Source organism: Salvelinus sp. IW2-2015, linkage group LG9, assembly GCF_002910315.2.
Source record: "Salvelinus sp. IW2-2015 linkage group LG9, ASM291031v2, whole genome shotgun sequence".
NCBI lineage: Eukaryota > Metazoa > Chordata > Actinopteri > Salmoniformes > Salmonidae > Salvelinus > Salvelinus sp. IW2-2015.
The window spans coordinates 27,014,680-27,036,128 of NC_036849.1; the positions used below are offsets into that span (position 1 = coordinate 27,014,680).

The 21,449-nt window shown below is 41.0% G+C and overlaps 1 protein-coding gene across 1 annotated transcript in view; it reads left to right on the top strand.

Moving 5' to 3' along the window:
- The first annotated feature begins 605 nt into the window (after positions 1–605).
- LOC111968377 (kinase D-interacting substrate of 220 kDa B) overlaps positions 606–21,449 on the top strand; it is a 114,014-nt gene continuing 93,170 nt past the window's right edge. Inside the window, 4 exon segments of the mRNA XM_070445061.1 lie at positions 606–777; positions 17,322–17,459; positions 18,981–19,064; positions 19,753–19,851. Coding sequence (XP_070301162.1) covers positions 17,343–17,459; positions 18,981–19,064; positions 19,753–19,851 — 300 coding nt within the window. The 5' untranslated portion in view covers positions 606–777; positions 17,322–17,342.

Genomic DNA, 21,449 nt, shown 5'->3' on the forward strand with positions numbered 1-21,449 from the left:
AATACCACGCGTGAAATTAAAATAACAGTCATACCAAATTTGCCTTTCCTGAATTCACCTGGCTGTTATTTAGGCTATCTTTGTTTAAATGAGTATCATTTTTAATAAATGGCAGTTTTTTTATTTATTATTCACAAAAACGTGGGGTGGTGTCAAGTTGGTCACTTTTGTCAACACTGTGAAGCACTGACCACTTTTATACTTTCTTGTAATAATGCTTTTTTTGTAACCGTCTGTGGCTGTTGGGACATAGGCCTATGTATTTTTGTTTTGTCTAAATGTTTCAGTTATATATCTTGACTGTGTTGGTGATGTATGTTTCTTGGCAGTAGCCTACTGATTAAACCAGCTGATTATATACGTTTCGTGGTCATTTTTATTAGTGGTTATGCAATGTAATGTAGGCATATCAATTAACTAGATTACATGTTAAGGCAGGCCAGTGTTGAACAACACACTTCTAGCCTTGAACAATGATAGAGGCGGTGAAACTTTGACCCGTAAGGTAAGCGCTTACTGCGGCTGCGTGCACCGTGCAGCTGTTGACACTTTTTTTTTGCTAACTTTTCTCCATGCCACGCCTTCACTGTAATAGTAGGCGGAGATTTGACAAGCCACTCAAATCGTCAAATGTTCATAGCTAGCTTAACATGCCTGAAAAGTACAAGATGGTTGTGGTGTCAAAACAGTTAAACTGAACGTTGGAAAATAAAAAAGGAAGCACAGGGTAACACAGCCTGGACGAGAGGACGCTGTATTGTTTATTACTCCTAAAAGGTAAGATTCGAAGCAACCTGGGTTTTTGTGATTAGCAAGCATGGTAGCTAGTTAGCCTCAGCAGGATATTAGAACACCTTCTGTCTATGATATTAGCGATGCTGGCAGCACGAGCGCAGATTCTTTCCCCTTCAAAATAAGAGTCCCCTGTAAAGACATACTATTAATGTATGTGTGTGTGTGTGTATATATATATATATATAGCATGTGTATATATATATATATACACACACACACATACATTAATAGTATATAGTGTATATATATATATATACAGAACCAGTCAAACGTTTGGACTCACCTACTCATTCCCATGGTTTCCCTTTATGTTAACTATTTTCTACATTGTAGAACAATAGTGAAGACATCAAAACTGAAAACACATAGAATCATGTAGTAACCCAAAAAGTTTTGAACAAATCAAAATATATTTTATATTTGAGATTCTGCAAATAGCCGCCCTTTGCCTTGATGACAGCTTTGCACACTCTTGGCATTCTCTCAAGCCGCTTCATGAGGAAGTCACCTAGAATGCATTTCAATTAACAGGTGTGCCTTGTTAATTTGTGGAATTTCTTTCCTTCGTAATGCGTTTGAGCCAATCAGTTGTGTTGTGACAAGGTAGGGGGGTATACAGAAGATACCCCTATTTGGTAAAAGACCAAGTCCATATTATGGCAAGAACAGCTCAAATAAGCAAAGAGAAACGATAGTCCATCATTCCTTGAATACATGAAGGTCCGTCAATATGGAACAGTTCAAGAACTTTGAAAGTATCTTCAAGTGCAGTCTTAAAAACCATCAAGCGCTGTGATGAAACTGTCTCATGTGGACCGCCACAGGAAAGGAAGACCCAGAGTTACCTCTGTTGCAGAGGATAAGTTCATTAAAGTTACCAGCCTCAGAAATTGCAGCCCAAATAAATGCTTCACAGAATTCAAGTAACAGACACATCTCAACGTCAACTGTTCACAGGAGACTGCGTGAATCAGGCCTTCATGGCCAAATTGCTGCAAAGAAACCACTACTAAAGGACACCAATAATAAGAAGAGACTTGCTTGAACCAAGAAACATGAGCAATGTACATTAGACCGGTGGAAATTTGTCCTTTGGTCTGGAATCCAAATTTGAGATTTTTGGTTCCAACCGCTGTGTCTTTGTGAGACGCGGTGTGGGTGAACGGATGATCTCCGCATGTGTCGTTCCCACAGTAAAGCATGGAGGAGGGGGTGTTATGGTGTGGGAGTGCTTTGCTCATGACACTGTCTGGGATTTATTTAGAATTCAAGGCACACTTAACCAGCATGGCTACCACAGCATTCTGCATCGATACGCCATCCCATCTGGTTTGGGCTTAGTGGGACTGTCATTTGTTTTTCCACAGGACAATGACCCAACACACCTACAGGCTGGGTAAGGGCTATTTTACCAAGAAGGAGAGTGATGGAGTGCTCCATCAGATGACATGGCCTCCACAATCTTCTGACCTCAACCCAATTGAGAGTGAAGGAAAAGCATCCAACAGGTGCTCAGCATATGTGGGAACTCCTTCAAGACTGTTGGAAAAGCATTCCAGGTGAAGCTGATTGAGAAAATGCCAACACTGCAAAGCTGTCATCGTTGCAAAGAGTGGCCTTTTGATTTGATTTGATTTGTTTAACACTTTTTTTGGTTACTACATGATTCCATATGTGTTATTTCATAGTTTTGATGTCTTCACTATTATTCTACAACATAGAAAATAGTAACAATAAAGAAAAACACTTGAATGTGTTTTTGAGATTCTTCAAAGTAGCCACCCTTTGCCTTGATAACACCCTTGAATGAGTAGGTGTGTCCAAACCTTTGACTGGTACTGTATATATACAGACACAGGAGTATGTTTATTCTGCCTGTGTGAAGCAGGATGTGAAGTCGGACACCACCTGAAGCTGGGATGTCCCACCTACTCTTCAGACTGTCCATCAACTCCTGAAGCCTACGTCACAGCCACTGACAACGCATACAGTGCCTTCGGAAAGTATTCAGACCCCTTGACCTTTTTCACATTTTGTGACGTTATTGCCGTATTCTAAAATTGATTATATGGGAAAAAAAATCCTCCGTAATCGACACACAATACCCCATAATAACAAAGTGAAAACAGTTTTTTTTTGTGTAGCAAATTTATTACAAATAATAAACAGAAATACCTTATTTACATCAGTGCCTCTTTGTTTGACATCGTGGGAAAATCAAAAGAAGTCAGCCAAGAACTCAGAAACAAATTGTAGACCTCCACAAGTCTGGTTCATCCTTGGGAGCAATTTCCAAATGCCTGAAGGTACCACGTTCATTTGTATAAACAATAGTACGCAAGTATAAACACCATGGGACCACGCAGCCGTCATACCTCTCAAGAAGGAGATGCGTTCTATCTCCTAGAGATGACTGGCATCATGAGGCAGGAAAATTATGTGGATATATTGAAGCAACATCTCAAGACATCAGTCAGGAAAATAAAAGCTTGGTCGCAAATGGGTCTTCCAAATGGACAATGACCCCAAGCATACTTCAAAAGTTGTTGCAAAATGGCTTAAGGACAACAAAGTCAAGGTATTGGAGTGGCCATCACAAAGCCCTGACCTCAATCCTATAGAAACTTTGTGGGCAGAACTGAAAAAGCGTGTGTGAGCAAGGAGGCCTACAAACCCGACTCAGTTACACCAGCTCTCAGGAGGAATGGGCCAAAATTCACCCAACTTATTGTGTGAAGCTTGTGGAAAGCTACCCAAAACATTTGACCCAAGTTAAACAATTTAAAGGCAATGCTACCAAATACTAATTGAGTGTATGTAAACTTCTGGCCCACTGGGAATGTGATGAAAGAAATAAAAGCTGAAATAAATCATTCTCCCTACTATTATTCTGACATTTCACATTCTTAAAATAAAGTGGTGATCCTAACTGACGTAAGATAAGGAATTTTTACTAGGATTTAATGTCAGGAATTGTGAAAAACTGAGTTTAAGTGTATTTGGCTAAGGTGTATGTAAACTTCTGACTTCAGCTGTATCTTCTGCAGCCCTCATCCTCCACATACAACACCTGTTCTGCCAGTCACATTTTGTTAAAGATCCCCAAAGCACACACATCCCTGGGTCGCTCCTCTTTCAGTTCTCTGCAGCTAGCGACTGGAACGAGCTGCAACAAACACTCAAACTGGACAGTTTTATCTCAATCTCTTAATTCAAAGAATTCAAAGACATGGACACTCTTAATGACCGCTGTGGCTGCTTGCGTGATGTATTGTTGTCTCTACCTTCTGCCCTTGTGACATGTTTTGTGCTGCTACGATGTTGTGTTGCTACCATGTTGTTGTCATGTTGTGTGGCTACCATGCTGTGTTGTTGTCTTAGGTCTCTCTTTATGTAGTGTTGAGTTGTCTCTCTTGTCATCGTAATGTGTGTTTTGTCCTATATTTATATTTGATTTATTTTTAATCCCAGCCCCCGTCCTCGCAGAAGGCCTTTTGCCTGGGTAGGCCGTCATGGTAAATAACAATTTGTTCTTAACTGACTTGCCTAGTTAAATAAAGGTTAAGTAAATTTAAAAAACATTGTAATGCAGAAGGAGAGAGTGGTTTCATCGCTGTAGCACGTTTAGAGATTGATTTATAGCCAGTAATCTAATATAATTCAGACATATTTTCATATTTTTTATCATATTTGTACTGTGTTCTTGAGCTTGTGTCTTCAAAAGTGACTACACATTAGCAAGTTTTACCAGAATGGTGAGATTTTAACCTTTCTTGGAGTAAGCAGTTGTTTATGGCTACTAGTTGTTTATGGCCCTCTCATGATAAATAACCTTAATTGGTTTTGGGGATTACATGGATTACATTTGAGATTATATTTAGTTACATTTAAGAGTTAACCGGGTTTCCATTCAACCGTTTTATGCTAGTAAAGTAACAGTACATGTTGGATAAAAAATGTTTCGACAGGCCAGATGGAAACAGCAAATTTGTCGGTAAACTTTCCAAATGTCTACAAAACTAAATACGCTAGACAAGGTGGCATGTTTTTGTGTCTGATAATTAATTATGCTAGAAATGGCGGTGGAAATGCCATTATGCGCAAATATAGATATAATAACCATCATATCTGTAACGGCTGTCGTAGTCGTTCTCCTCCTCAGACGAGGATCGGACCAAGAAGCAGAGTGGTAAGTGTTCATATTTTAATGAAAAAACAACAAAACACTTCAAAATACAAAACCCAACAAACGTGACTAACCCGAAACAGTCCTGTGTGGCCCAAACGCTGACACAGGAACAAACACCCACAAAACACAAGTGAAACMCAGGCTGCCTWAGTATGATTCTCAATCAGGGACAACGATTGACAGCTGTCTCTGATTGAGAATCATACCAGGCCGAACACAAAMTCCCAACATAGAAAATCAAACCTAGACCAACCCACCCAACTCACGCCCTGACCAACTAAAACAAATACAAAACAAAGGAAAACAGGTCAGGAACGTGACAATATCGAAGTAAACTTGGAGTCACGCGATGACTTGTTTTGTGGTTCTCCCACTAAGACTTGGGAAACCATCCAATTTATTAGGCTACAGATGAAATAAATGATGAACTTCACAGGGTGGTGAATGTGCAATTTTTGTGGGGGACAAAACCATCAGTAGAGTTGAAAATGCGATGGAAACCCATTTTAAATAGTATATTTTATTTGGTACATGGGAATTTAACCGCAAAAGTTATTTTTATGTGCACTACTTAATCACGCACTGCTTTTTATCCGCAAAAAGTCAATTTGATGGACACATCTCTGGTGGGAAAATGTGCATATTGTTTTGATGCAGATGTAAGAATATTTGCATGAAAATCTGTTGCCAATTGGGATGGAAACCGAGCTATGGTTTTAAAAAGGTTGTGGTAATATTTAATTCAGTACAGAAATGTGTAAACGGCATAATTTACCCTGTCCAGCAGCTGAAATTACCTTATACCCGTGGTAAATTGTGCCAAAACAAGCTATGTTATCAAAACTTTAATTTTTACAAATTTATTTCCAGGGAAACATAACATCCTGAAATATATGTGGATATCTTCGTTAGAAAGAACAATATATTTCCCCTGACTGAGTGATGCTGAATGTAAAAAATTGCTCAACTTACCCCACTCTCCCCTAATGGCTAATGGAGCATTATATTAGCCTGTTACAATCTGCTAGCTAGGAGCTACTGTATATTGGCATATTAAAACAGCAATTCAGGGCTATACAGGGCTACCATTTTGGCCGCATATGCTCCTAAATATTTTACTGTGCTACCAGGAATTTTTACTTGGGTGCACCAGTGCCCCTAGGGGGAAAAAACTGTATTTTGTAATTGCTGGCAATGCTCATCATTAATACCTCAAATATTTTTCATTGTGCTCTTAAATGTCTTTATGTGCTCCTACTAGAGGTCGACGGATTATGATTTTTCAACACCGATACCGATTATTGGAGGACCAAAAACAAGCCGATACCGATTAATCGGACGGTTTTTATATATATTTGTAATAATGACAATTACAACAATATTGAATGAACAATAAACACTTTTATTTTAACTTAATATAATACATGAATGAAATCAATTTAGTTTCAAATAAATAATGAAACAATCCAAAAATTTGATAATGCAAAAACACAGTGTTGGAGAATAAAGTAAAAGTGCAATATGTGCCATGTAAAAAAGCTCATGTTTAAGTTCCTTGCTCAGAACTTGAGAACATATGAAAGCTGGTGGTTCCTTTTAACGTGAGTCTTCAATATTCCCAGTTAGGAAGTTTTAGGTTGTAGTTATTATAGGACTATTTCTCTCTATACCATTTGTATTTCATAGACCTTTGACTATTGGATGCTCTTATAGGCACTATAGTATTGCCAGCCTAATCTCGGGAATTGATAGGCTTGAAGTCATAAACAGCGCTGTGCTTCAAGCATTGCGAAAAGCTGCTGGCAAATGGAGGAAAGTGCAGTTGGAATGAATGCTTACGAGCCTGCTGCTGCCTACCACCGCTCAGTCAGACTGCTCTATCAAATATCAAATCATAGACTTAAATATAATATAATAAACACACAGAAATATGAGCCTTAGGTCATTAATAGGGTCAAATTTGGAAACTATAATTTCGAAAACAAAACGTTTATTCTTTCAGTGAAATAGGGAACCATTAGAACGGGTGGCAACCCTAAGTCTAAATATTCCTGTTACATTGCACAACCTTCAATGTTATGTCATAATTCTTGAAAATTAATTACGGTCTTTGTTAGGAAGAAATGGTCTTCACACAGTTCGCAACGAGCCAGGCGACCCAAACTGCTGCATATTTCCTGACTCTGCTTACACTGAACGCAAGAGAAGTAACACAATTTCAGACGCCGCATTGATTATATGCAACGCAGGACAAGCTAGTTAAACTAGTAATATCATCAACCATGTGTAGTTAACTAGTGATTATGTTAAGATTGATTGTTTTTTATACGATAAGTTAAATGCTAGCTAGCAACTTACCATGGCTCCTTGCTGCACTCGCGTAACAGGTGTTCAGCCTGCCACGCAGTCTCCTCGTGGATGCAATATAATCGGCCATAATCGGCATCCAAAAATGCATATTACCGATTGTTATGAAAACTTGAAATCGTCCCTAATTAATCGGTCGACCTCTAGCTCCTACATTTTTCAGCTTAGGAGCACGTGTACTCCTTGTAAAACATTTCAGTGTAGAGCCCTGCCATTATATAGCCTAGTCTACTATGATTCTTAATTTATATGTTACGCCTTGACCCAATGAAGAAATATTTATCTGTACAAAGGCTGTATTCAGGCTATATTTCTCTGTACACAGGCTGCATTCAGATACATTTTATTCTAAGCTGTTTGACCCTTGTCCCTCTGCTGTTCCAAAAATAAGACCTTGTTGTGAGCAACACATCCCATGGAAACGTATCCTCAGCAGTTTCCCCTCCACAGACAGGCTATAACGAGCTTACTGGTTACATTTAGAGATCTTGGAACTTAATCTCTCCCGCGAGCAGTGCACACATAACAGAGGTATGAGGTTGATGTCGGGAGATAGTCCTAAAGGGATACTTCAGGATGTTGGCAATGAGGCCTCTTATCTACTTCCCCAGGGTCAGATGAACTGGTGGATACCATTTCTAGGTCTCTGTGTGCAGTTTGAAGGAAATTGCTAGTAGAGAACGATGGATAATCGGCCGAGCCGATATATCGGGTTGATAATTGGCTTTTTGTAGTCTATCGGCCACCAGCCTTTCTTTACCAATAGTCCCTCTACAAAGCAAAACTGCTGATGTGTCGCGCTGCATGAGTCAAATGGTGGTGGTTTTCGGATCCACACCCCTACCTTTCTTATAAGGTATCTGTGATCAACAGATATCTGTATTCCCAGTCATGTGAAATCCATAGATTAGGGCCTAATTTATTTATTTCAATTGACTGATTTCCTTATATGAACTGTAACTCAGTAAAATCTTTGAAATTGTTGCATGTTGCGTTTATTTTTGTTTAGTATACTTCAAACTTCCTTCATACTGGACACAGAGACATAAAAATGGTATCCACAAGTTTGTCTGACAGAAATCCAAAAGTATCCCTTTAACCTTGTCCTTCTTGTGGAATTTGGACCTAGACCTACAGTACCAGTCAAAAGTTTAGACACACCTACTCATTCCAGGGTTTTCTTTTATTTTTACTATTTTATACATTGTAGAATAAAAGTGAAAACGTCAAAACTATGAAATAACACACATGGAATCATGTAGTAACCAAAAAAGTGTTAAAACAACTGAAAATATATTTTTAACACTTTTTTGCTTACTTTTTTGGTTTTAAATGTGCATGAGAAAGTAATATGTATTGATGAATTAGTATTTGATCATTGCATTATTGAAACATCACTTTTTTTAAGCTGAGAAAATATGCATTCAGTGACAATGAATGCTCATTATACTTTCTTGTTGATTCCTACGTTAATCTGTTTAGTTTTTTTTTACATGAATGCATAGCCTAAACAGTTAAATATACCTACATTCACATCTAAAGCCTGTACCCATACAACTCTATTGTTGGAACAGTAGAGCATGTCACGTATGGTAATGGTGGCGTGTGTCTATTGTGTTGGAGAGGGGTTGGGGCGTTGCTCTGCCTGCTCATCAATTATTCATGGTAGTCAGGGCCAGGGAGGGATGTGGAGCCTAGGCAACGCTTGTTGATACTCAGTCAGTTTGGCTGAGGGACAGTAATTGAAGAACAACCATTGTCATTCAGTGCAGTCAAACTGACATTTTCCATAAAGGTAAGCCACTTAGTTATTTGTTAATTATTGGACTTTGCTCATTGCTATGTTTGAGGCCTGTGTACTACTACGATTATTAGTATACTTGTCTTAGGCTACCTCTTGGTGTTTCTTTGTTGGTCTTTTGTTGGTTTCTGTTTTGCAATGGTAGTGGATGAGGTGAAGTGGTGAGCCTCCTCACTCAATACTACGTGCAGAGAATCCTTGAGGTTCATTGATTGTTGCCTGGTGTTACTCTGTCTAATCTTTGGCGCTGCTTATAGCAGCTGTGCTGCCTCTGAGACACATGAGGGTGTGTCAGCTCAGCAGGTTCCTGTTGCCTCAACAACTGAACTGTAAACAAAGGCTCTACTCAGTTGTGTGTATGACAGAATGATCTGATTGGAGAGAAAATGTATTATAGACTTTTTTTTTAACAAAGCCTGTTAACCTAGCCATACTTTATTTAGAGTTATGTATGGGCAGATAATTGAGGTTGAATAGAGACGTGTTGACTGATTCAATTTCTTCATCTGCTCTTTCGTGGCAGACCAACATAGCCAGTCACTGGTTCTCAAAACATGCTTATTTTCTACAATCGTATTACAACCAGTATTTACATTTTTGCTGTACATTTAAAAAACAAAATGTTTTATGATATTGAAAAACAAATGAGGTCTATCTGAGGATCAAATAGCTTATTACGGACATTCATATTGAGAGTAGGTAGGCTAAATAGTCCTAATTAATTATATAAGTCTTAAATTAATATTTTTTGGTTTAGGCATAGATTGTCAGGCTGCATTGCCAAATGAAGACCTTTTCGTCGCTTTTTTTGTCTTGGGTTGAAATTCATAATTTTGCTTAAAATTATGCTAATTAGGGAATTTATTTAATTGAGCATACACTCTTAGAAAAAAAGGTTCCAAAAGGGTTCTTTGGCTGTCCCCATAGGATAACCCTTTTTGGTTCAAGGTAGAACACTTTTGGTTCTAGGTAGAACCCTTTTGGGTTCCCATGTAGAATTTTTTCCAGAGGGCTTTACATGGAACTCAAAAGAGTTCTACCTGGAACTAAAAAGTTTTTTTATCTAGAACCAAAAAGGGTTCTTCAAAGGGTTCTCTTATGGGGACAGCCAAATAATCCTTTTAGGTTCTACATAGCACCTTTTTTTCTAAGCGTGTACCGCATAGTTCTGCAAGTCGTTGCAACACTCAGTCTCCACTTAGCCAAGTCAATCCTTAAAAGTTTTCCCTATCTCATTTGTTGGAGTATTATTTCAACTCAATCATGCTATGTAGGCTAAGGCCTAATGACCGCCTACCGTCCCATTGCCTCGGACTTAAGCATTAGACCATAAGAATTGCTGAAAGTGAAAGGAAATTGGCATATTAGGCCTAGACCTTGCCCTTGTGTAATAGACTAATACATATAGGTTACGAGTGAATCGAAAAGTAGACCTACAATTCAAAGTTAAGAACGGACAGCACATTTTGACATAGCCTAGCCTAAGCAGCAGACATTGGAACACTGTATAGGCTAGTAGGTCCATGACTGCCAATTAAGTAGCTAGCTAATCTTTCTTTTAACAGGCTTCAGGCCTATTCTTTGCCTTCAACAATGAAGCTTATCTCAGTATTGTATTGGGCTGTATTTTTTGTCTTATAGACGAACCCAGCCTTGGTGACTGTCTAGCTCTCGTTGTTCCTCCGTTAGGTCTGGAAAACTTACTGTCGGCCTAATTCCTCATTAGTTCAGATTGTCAAAAGCATGAATGGGTTCAACGTTTTTGGTTCAGGTCAAGGATGGGGCATAACCTACTGTTATAATGAGTTGTTGCCTAGTCTCATGTCCTCCATAACCTACTGTTATAATGAGTTGCTGCCCAGTCTCATGTCCTCCATAACCTATGTTATAATGAGTTGCTGCCCAGTCTCATGTCCTCCATAACCTACTGTTATAATGAGTTGCTGCCTAGTCTCATGTCCTCCATAGCCTACTGTTATAATGAGCTCCTGCCTAGTCTCATGTCTCCATAGCCTACTGTTATAATGAGCTCCTGCCTAGTTCTCATCCTCCATAGCCTACTGTTATAATGAGCTCCTGCTAGTCTCATGTCTCCATACCTACTGTTATATGAGTTGCTGCCCAGTCTCATGTCCTCCATAACCTACTGTTATAATGAGTTGCTGCCTAGTCTCATGTCCTCCATAACCTACTGTTATAATGAGTTGCTGCCAGTCTCTGTCCTCCATAGCCTGCTGTTATAATGAATTGCGGCCTGTCTCATGTCCTCCATAACCTACTGTTATAATGAGTTGCTGCCCAGTCTCATGTCCTCCATAGCCTACTGTTATAATGAGCTCCTGCCTAGTCTCATGTCCTCCATAACCTACTGTTATAATGAGTTGCTGCCTAGTCTCATGTCCTCCTACCCTACTGTTTATGAGTTGCTGCCCAGTCTCATGTCCTCCATAGCCTACTGTTATAATGAGTTGCTGCCTAGTCTCATGTCCTCCATAACACGTGTTATAATGAGTTGCTGCCCAGTCTCATGTCCTCCATAGCCTACTGTTATAATGAGTTGCTGCCCAGTCTCATGTCCTCGATAGCCTGCTGTTATAATGAGTTGCTGCCCAGTCTCATGTCCTCCATAACCTACTGTTATAATGAATTGCGGCCTAGTCTCATGTCCTCCATAGCCTGCTGTTATGAGTTGCTGCCCAGTCTCATGTCCTCCATAGCCTGCTGTTATAATGAGCTGCTGCCCAGTCTCATGAACTTTGCCTTCCTTATTAGGTCAGTGTGAAATGCAAGTGAAAGTCTGCACTTCTTACTGTTTGCTGCCACCAAGTGAGATCTTTGTTTCAACTGATAACATTTCTGAGCTCAAAACTCAAAGAAATACCATCCTTTAAAACCAAAAGCAGCGATTGGACAACAGACATCCCTTTTTTTCATTGCTTGGCTTAGAGCCTATGTATGTACAAGCCATAACACATTCATAAGCATATTGACTGACATTTAACCAAAACATCAACTTGCCATTGTTGACTCATGTATGAATGTGCTTTAAAACCTAAATCAAATAAAATGTATTTTTAAAGCCCTTCTTACATCAGCTGATATTTCAAAGTGCTGCACAGAAACCCAGCCTAAAACCCCAAACAGCAAGCCATGCAGGTGTAGAAGCACGGTGGCTAGAAAAAAACTCCCTAGAAAGGCCAAAACCTAGGAAGAAACCTAGAGAGGAACCAGGCTGTGAGGGGTGGATAGTCCTCTTCTGGCTGTGCCGGGTGGAGATTATAACAGAACATGGCCAAGATGTTCAAATGTTCATAGATGACCAGCAGGGTCAAATAATAATAATCACAGTGGTTGTCGAGGGTGCAACAGGTCAGCACCTCAGGAGTAAATGTCAGTTGGCTTTTCATAGCTGATCATTCAGAGTATCTCTACCGCTCCTGCTGTCTCTAGAGAGTTGAAAACAGCAGGTCTGGGACAGGTAGCAGGTCCGGTGAACAGGTCAGGGTTCCATAGCCGCAGGCAGAACAGTTGAAACTGGAGCAGCAGCACAGCCAAGTGGACTGGGGACAGCAAGGAGTCATCAGGCCAGGTAGTCCTGAGTCATGGTCCTAGGGCTCAGGTCCTCTGAGAGAGAGAGAATTAGAGAGAGCATACTTAAATTCACACAGGAGAAATACTCCAGATATAACAGACTGACCCTAGCCCCCTGACACAAACTACTGCAGCATAAATACTGGAGGCTGAGACAGGAGGGGTCGGGAGACATTGTGGACACATCCGACAATACCCCTGGACAGGGCCAAACAGGCAGGATATAACCCCACCCACTTTGCCAAAGCACAACCCCCATACCACTAGAGGGAGTTCTTCAACCACCAACTCATCCTGAGACGAGGCCGAGTATAGCCGACAAAGATCTCCGCCACGGCACAACCCGAGGGGGGGCGCCAACCCAGACAGGACGATCGCGTCAGTGACTCAACCCACTCAAGTGACGCACCCCTCCTAGGGAAGGCATGGAAGAGCACCAGTAAGCCAGTGACTCAGCCCCTGTAATAGGGTTAGAGGCAGAGAATCCCAGTGGAGAGAGGGGAACCGGCCAGGCAGAGACAGCAAGGGCGGTTCGTTGCTCCAGTGCCTTTCCATTCACCTTCACACCCCTGGGCCAGACTACACTCAATCATAGGACCTACTGAAGAGATGAGTCTTTAATAAAGACAAATGTTGAGACCGAGTCTGCGTCTCTCACATGGGTAGGCAGACCATTCCATAAAAATTGAGCTCTATAGGAGAAAGCCCTGCCTCCAGCTGTTTGCTTTGAAATTCTAGGGACAGTTAGGAGGCCTGCTTCTTGTGACCATAGCGTACGTGTAGGTATGTACGGCAGGACCAAATCGGAAAGATAGGTAGGAGCAAGCCCATGTAATGCWTTGTAGGTTAGCAGTAAAACCTTGAAATCAGCCCTTACCTTAACAGGAAGCCAGTGCAGAGAGGCTAGCACTGGAGTAATTTGATCAATTTTTTTGGTTCTAGTCAAGATTCTAGCAGACGTGTTTAGCACTAACTTTAGTTTATTTAGTGCTTTATCCGGGTAGCCGGAAAGTAGAGCATTGCAGTAGTCTAACCTAGAAGTGACAAAAGCATGGATTAATTTTTCTGCATCATTTTTGGACAGAAAGTTTCTGATTTTTGCAATGTTACATAGATGGAAAAAGCTGTCTTTGAAACAGTCTTGATATGTTCGTCAAAAGAGAGATCAGGGTCCAGAGTAACGCCGAGGTCCTTCACAGTTTTAGTTGAGACGACTGTACAACCATCAAGATTAATTGTCAGATTCAACAGAAGATCTCTTCGTTTCTTGGGACCTAGAACAAGCATCTCTGTTTTGTCCGAGTTTAAAAGTAGAAGATTTGCAGCCGTCCACTTCCTTATGTCTGAAACACAGGCTTCCAGGGAGGGTAATTTTGAGGCTTCACCATGTTTCATCGAAATGTACAGCTGTGTGTCATCCGCATAGCAGTGAAAGTTAACATTATGTTTCCGAATGACATCACCAAGAGGTAAAATATATACTGAAAACAATAGTGGTCCTAAAACGGAACCTTGAGGAACACCAACATTTACAGTTGATTTGTCAGAGGACAAACCATCCACAGAGACAAACTGATATCTTTCCGACAGATAAGATCTAAACCAGGCCAGAACTTGTCCGTGTAGACCAATTTGGGTTTCCAATCTCTCCAAAATAATGTGGTGATCGATGGTATCAAAAGCAGCACTAAGGTCTAGGAGCACGAGGACAGATGCAGAGCCTCGGTCTGACGCCATTAAAAGGTAATTTACCACCTTCACAGGTGCAGTCTCAGTGCTATGATGGGGTCTAAAACCAGACTGAAGTGTTTCGTATACATTGTTTGTCTTCAGCAAGGCAGTGAGTTGGCAACAGCTTTCTCAATTTTTTTTTAAAGGAATGGGAGATTCGATATCAACCGATAGTTTTTTATATTTTCTTGGTCAAGGTTTGGCTTTTTCAAGAGAGGCTTTATTACTGCCACTTTTAGTGAGTTTGGTACACATCCGGTCGATAGAGAGCCGTTTATTATGTTCAACATAGGAGGGCCAAGCACAGGAAGCAGCTCTTTCAGTAGTTTAGTTGGAATAGGGTCCATGTGAGCTTGAAGCCATGATTATTTTCATCATTGTGTCAAGAGATATAGTACTAAAACACTAAATTAAGTTTGAAAAATAGGATGATCGAGCAGCAGTGAGGGCTCTTCGATACTGCACGGTACTGTCTTTCCAAGCAAGTCGGAAGACTTCCAGTTTGGTGTGGCGCCATTTCCATTCCAATTTTCTGGAAGCTTGCTTCAGAGCTCGGGTATTTTCTGTATACCAGGGAGCTAGTTTCTTATGACAAATGTTTTTTGTTTTTAGTGGTGCGACTGCATCTAGGGTATTGTGCAAGGTTAAATTGAGTTCCTCAGTTAGGTGGTTAACTGATTTTTGTACTCTGATGTCCTTGGGTAGGCGGAGGGAGTCTGGAAGGGCATCTAGGAATCTTTGGGTTGTCCGAGAATTTATAGCACGACTTTTGATGATCCTTGGTTGGGGTCTGAGCAGATTATTTGTTGCGAATGCAAACGTAATAACATGATGGTCCGATAGTCCAGGATTTTGAGGAAAAACATTAAGATCCACAACATTTATTCCACGGGACAAAACTAGGTCCAGAGTATGACTGACGCAGTGAGTAGGTCCGAAGACATGTTGGACAAAACTCACTGAGTTGATGATGGCTCCGAAAGCCTTTTGGAGTGGGTCTGTGGACTTTTCCATGTGAATATTAAAGTCACCAAAAATTTGAATATTATCTGCCATGACTACAAGGTCCGATAGAAATTCAGGGAACTCAGTGAGGAACGCTGTATATGGCCCAGGAGGCCTGTAAACAGTAGCTCTAAAAAGTGATTGAGTAGGCTGCATAGATTATGACTAGAAGCTCAAAAGACGAAACATCGTTTTTTTTTTGGTAAATTGAAATTTGCTATCATAAATATTAGCAACACCTCCGCCTTTGCGGGATGCGCTGGGGATATGGTCACTAGTGTAACCAGGAGGTGAGGCCTCATTTAACGCAGTAAATTCATCAGGCTTAAGCCATGTTTCAGTCAGGCCAAATCAAGATTATGATCAGTGATTAGTTCATTCACTATAACTGCCTTGGAAGTGAGGGATCTAACATTAAGTAGCCCTATTTTGAGATGTGCCTTATCACAATTACTTTCAATAATTTCAGGAATGGAGGAGGTCTTTATTCCAGTGAGATTAGCAAGGCGAACACCGCCATGTTTAGTTTTGCCCAACCTAGGTCGAGGCACAGACACAGTCTTAATGGTGATAGCTGAGCTGACTACACTGACTGTGCTAGTGGCAGACTCCACTAAGCTGGCAGGCTGGCTAACAGCCTGCTTCCTGGCCTGCACCCTATTTCATTGTGGAGCTAGGGGAGTTAGAGCCCTGTCTATGTTCGTAGATAAGATGAGAGCATTTATACTACTATCTGTACTTACTGGTGGCACAGACGCTGTTTCATCCTTTTCTACACTGAAATTACCCTTGCCTAAAGATTGTGTCTGAAGCTGGGCTTGCAGCACAGCTATCCTCGCCGTAAGGCGATCGTTCTCCTGTATATTATGAGTACAGCGACTGCAATTAGAAGGCATCATGTTAATGTTATTACTTAGCTTCGGCTGGTGGAGGTCCTGACGAACCACGTCCAGATAAAGTGTCCGGAGTGAAAAAGTTGAGCGAGGGGAAAAACTAAAAATATAAACGGTAATTAAAAGTAAAAACAGTCAGGTAGCAAAGTAAGGTTGGCAACAAAACGCACAGCGTACAGCACGTAAACTAGTCTGCAAGTTTTGGCCGGAAATGACGTGAGAAGCGATCAACAATCAAATGTTATTTGTCACAAGCGCCGAATACAACAGGTGTAGGTAGACCTTACAGTGAAATGCTTACTTACAAGCCCTTAACCAATGATGCCTTAAGAAGTAAATAAAAAAATAAAAAAAATAAGTGTCAAGTAAAAAAAAATAGATAAGTAATAAAAGTAACAAATAATTAAACAGCAGCAGTAAAATAACAAGTGAGGCTATATTCAGGGGGTAACGGTACAGAGTCAATGTGCGGGGGCACTGGTTAGTTGAGGTAATTGAGGTAATATGTACATGTAGGTAGAGTTAAAGTGACTAGTCATAGATTATAAACAGAGAGTAGCAGCAGCATAAAAGAGGGGTCTGGGTAGCCCTTGATTAGCTGTTCAGGATTCTTATGGCTTGGGGGTAGAAGCTGTTACGAAGCCTTTTGGACGTTGACTTGGAGCTCCGGTACCGCAAGCCGTGCGGTAGCAGAGAGAACAGTCTATGACTAGGGTGGCTGGAGTCTTTGACAATTTTTAGGGCCTTCCTCTGACACCGTCTGGTATAGAGGTCCTGGATGGCAGGAAACTTGGACCCAGTGATGTACTGGGCCATACGCACTACCTTCTGGCTTATGAATGTGTTTTGTTATGATGTTCTTATGAACATGAGCTTCAAATATGTCCAGCCAGCTACTGTGCCAGCCAGGCTTATGTGTCATAATAACCTCTCTCTTTGTGTGTTTCAGTCGTGGCGGTGAGGCGTAGCCATGGACACCAGCACCTCTCTGGCCATCCAGAGCCTGTTCAGCTACGTGGAGGAGGACAACGTGCCGGCCATCAAAGCCCACCTGGACAAGTTCAAGGAGGTGGACAGCAGGAGCGAGGTGAGTGGAAGGCACTGCTAAGTATACATTAAAGGGGAAGTTCACCCATTTTTACATGTGGCCTTATTTTCATTCTTTCTGTGCTTGTAGTTGATCACCCAAACTGTTTTTTAAATATTTTTGAGCCGTTGACGACAATGAATTATGAAAATGTTTCTAAGCATCTTAATAAAACGCTCCAACCACCTCATATTACATCACAATCTCATTCTGGATAATGTCTCTACTTAATTTAGTTTTTTTCCCCACTGTCCCATAAATCCATGTCTGCGTCTTTTTTCTTGTTATTGTAAACAGCATCATTCAAACATGGATTTATGGCACAGTGGGGAAAAACAACAACATTTAGTGCAGAGATATTATCCAGAGTGAGATTGTGATGTAATAGGAGTTGGTTTGGAGTGTTTCATAACATGCTTTAGACACATTTACATAATGCATTGTAGTCAATGGCAAGCGATGACTCAGCAGAATGTGAGATTTTTTTTATTCTCTGAAATGAAACAAAATATTTAAAAAAAACATTTTCGGGGATCAATTACTAGCACAGAAAGAATGAAAATAAGGCCATATGTAAAAATGGGTGAACTTCCCCTTTAACATTGTCTCAATGAAGAGTTCAGCCACTAGCCATATGTGACATGCACACGCAGTTACAAGCATGCTAGAGCAATATCCGCCATTGTAGTACGGATGATGCCTGAGATGGAATGTGAAGCTAACTGAAGCTGGTTAGCTTTAGAAAACCCTGAGTAGATCTAGCTTGCTTCGTAGGATACCCCTCCGTTGTTGGGAACACATTTTATTTAAGATTTTAAAACAGGTATTTTAAATCCTGTATGCTGATTGTTTTTTAGACAGGCAGCCCAATTCTGATATTCTTTTCTGAAAATGAATTGATGTGAGAAGGTCTGATGTGATTAGTCAATGTGATTAGTGGAACAAATATCAGAATTGGGCTGCCTGGTGTGATCGCAGCTTAAATCTACCAAATAATCCAACCTCCACATATTTAACTCTTTACCAGGTGAATAAGCAACTAAAACAGCCATTAGTATTCTGTGTAAACCCATTTTTGAATCTTTCATACCACATTATAAACTGTGTGGTTCCAGCCCTGAATGCTGATTGGCTGACAGCCGTATACCACTGGTATGACAAAACATTTATTTTAACTGCTCTAATTACATTGCTAACCAGTTTATAATAGTTGTTAGGCTACTTTGGTGTGATTGATAACTGTTTGTCTCTCTCTGTCTCTGTCTCTGTCTCTGTCTCTCTCTCTCTCTCTCTCTCTCTCTCTCTCTCTCTCTCTCTCTCTCTCTCTCTCTCTCTCTCTCTCTATATCCTCTCTTCTCTCTATCTCTTCTCTTCTCTCTATCTCTCTTCTCTATCTCCTCTTCTCTTCTCTCATATCTCTCCTTCTCTCTATCTCTCTCCTCTCTCTCTTTCGCTCTATCTCTCTTTCTCTATCTGCTCTCTCTCTCTCTCAATATATATATAGTATGACTGTCTCCTCAGAATGGTCAGACTCCTGATGGTGGCATCAGACGCAGGGCAGCCCTAGCAGATGGTCCCACGAGCGCTCCATCAGGAGGGGAGCCAGTGTCAACGCTGGATTGACGTGGTAACAGACCACGCATTACACAACACACAAACGCGCATAACCACACGCAACCACACAACCAAATGGTCAGTTAGACATGGCTTTGAGTTTGGTGTAGTTTTAGTGCCACATTATTCAGACTGGCACAGGGGTTCTTAGTGTCCAGGCTGCGCAGAACTCACCACACTGTGGTTGGGTTTTACATACAGAGCTCTCATATGAACACCTGTAGAATGCCTCAGGCCTCAGTTAGGTAATGACAGGGTGTTAGAGCTGCTGTCTCCATCAACACACCACACACACACACACCACACACACACACACCACACACACACCACACACACAAACACACAACACATCACACCACACACACACACACACACAACAGCACACACACACACACACACACACACACACACACATCAACCTCTTACTAAACCACACACTCAGACTCTCACTACACTAGACTGAGTGAGACTGACCAGACCTGGGCACCGTCTCCCTCTCTCTTTTTCTCTCTTTCTCTCGCTTTCTATCTCTTTTCTCTGTCTGACACTAACTGTCTCCACCCTGCATCCATGAGCACCTGGTACGACCAGCTGGTAGGTACAGCATTGTGGAGCCACGACGTGATTGGGGTTTCCGTGGCGACCCAGTATAACCCCTGTATGTTCTGCCCGTCAACAGGACTGCTGGACGGCGCTGATCTCGGCGGCTAAGGAGGGCCATGTGGAGGTGGTGAAGGAGCTGCTGGCCAACAATGCCAGCCTGGAGCACCGGGACATGGTAGGAGAGGGGAGGGCACTGGGTACTGGGTATTGGGAAGAGACATTGGCAGAGTGGGCACTCTGAAGAAAACAGTAAAGCTTTTGAACCTGTCAGTAACATTTCTCTTGAAAAACTAGTTTGATTGAAACAGCTAGGAAAAACATCTTTAGAAAAAGATGAAAGGATGATTATGCTTGATCTGGCCTTTTTTTCTGGATAATAATGTATTTTGAAAAGCTTTCATGTCTAAAACATTCTGGGGTGAAGAATGTAGCTTACAACTCTGGCACAGCGGTGTATCTGTCATTAATAGTGTCCTTAGGATATTCCGTATGAGAGCTAGAATACAATACAATTTATATGATGGATGGGTCTAATGCTGATTGGTTACAACCGCAGAATACAAAACAATACAGTACAATACTTGCTTTATTGGTCCATTTGCATGGATATTCTTTATTTTTTGCTGTCACACTACCAGACCTGACATACATGGTAGAACTCGTTTCTTCACATTCTTCCTCTATTTTTTTATGTGTCACTGCAATCCATTCCAGGCTGCTTTTTAAAAATGTATTTAACCTTTATTTATGTAGGCGAGTCAGTTAAGAACAAATTCTTATTTACAATGACGCCCTGCTTTGTAGTGATTCATCCATTAGCTTCGGACACGATTCCATTAGCTTCAGTATGATCTCCTCCGTTTTGTAATAATTGCATTTCGTGAGCTCTGGATGTCTAGAGTACATTAACCTGGTTAATAACTGTAAAAGAACCTCTTCATATCCTACAGTATCTTTCCACAGTTCTGTGTTCATTCACATTTCATAGTATAGTTCATAGTCAAGGCTATTCTAAATGCCTTGTTTTTGCAGTATGCCAATGAGAGAGATGAGCCTTTTGGTTTTCCTCTGCAAATGAAAGCATTCAGAGAGTGATATTTAAGTACCATTGGGGGGTGGGGGGGTAATGGAGTAAAGGCTTATGCCTGTTTGTTCATTATGAGTGTCGTCATGACCAAAGCTTTCTCACTTAAGATACATTTTACCTTCTGAGATGTGCTGTTTTCATTTCAGATCTTTTATTTAGTGGACTTGTTCTATTCTAAGGTGACATCAGTCATGGCAGTGTTTGGTGCCAGCCTGTCTGTACTAATAACACTATTAAATCCACTGTGTGGCTACGTACACGTCGTGCTATATGACCACTCCACTGCTGCCCCCCCCCTCTCTCTCTCTCTCTCTCTCTCTCTCTCTCTCTCTCTCTCTCTCTCTCTCTTCTCTTTCTATCTCTCTCTCTTCTCTCTCTCTCTCTATCTTTCTCTCTATTCTCTGTCTCTCTCTCCTCTCATATCTCTCTCTATACTCATGTCTCTTCTCTCTCTTCTTATCTCTCTCTCTCTCTTCTATCTCTCTCTCTCTCTCTCTCTTCTCTCTCTCTCTCTTCTCTATCTCTCTCTCTCTCTCCTCATCTCTCTTCTCTCTCTCGATCTCTATCTATCTCTTCTATCTATTCTCTACTCTCATGTCTCTCATCTCTCTCTCTCTCTCTCTCTCTCTGTCTCTCTCTCTCTCTCTCTCTCTCTCTCTTCTCTCTCTCCTCTCCTCTCTCTCTCT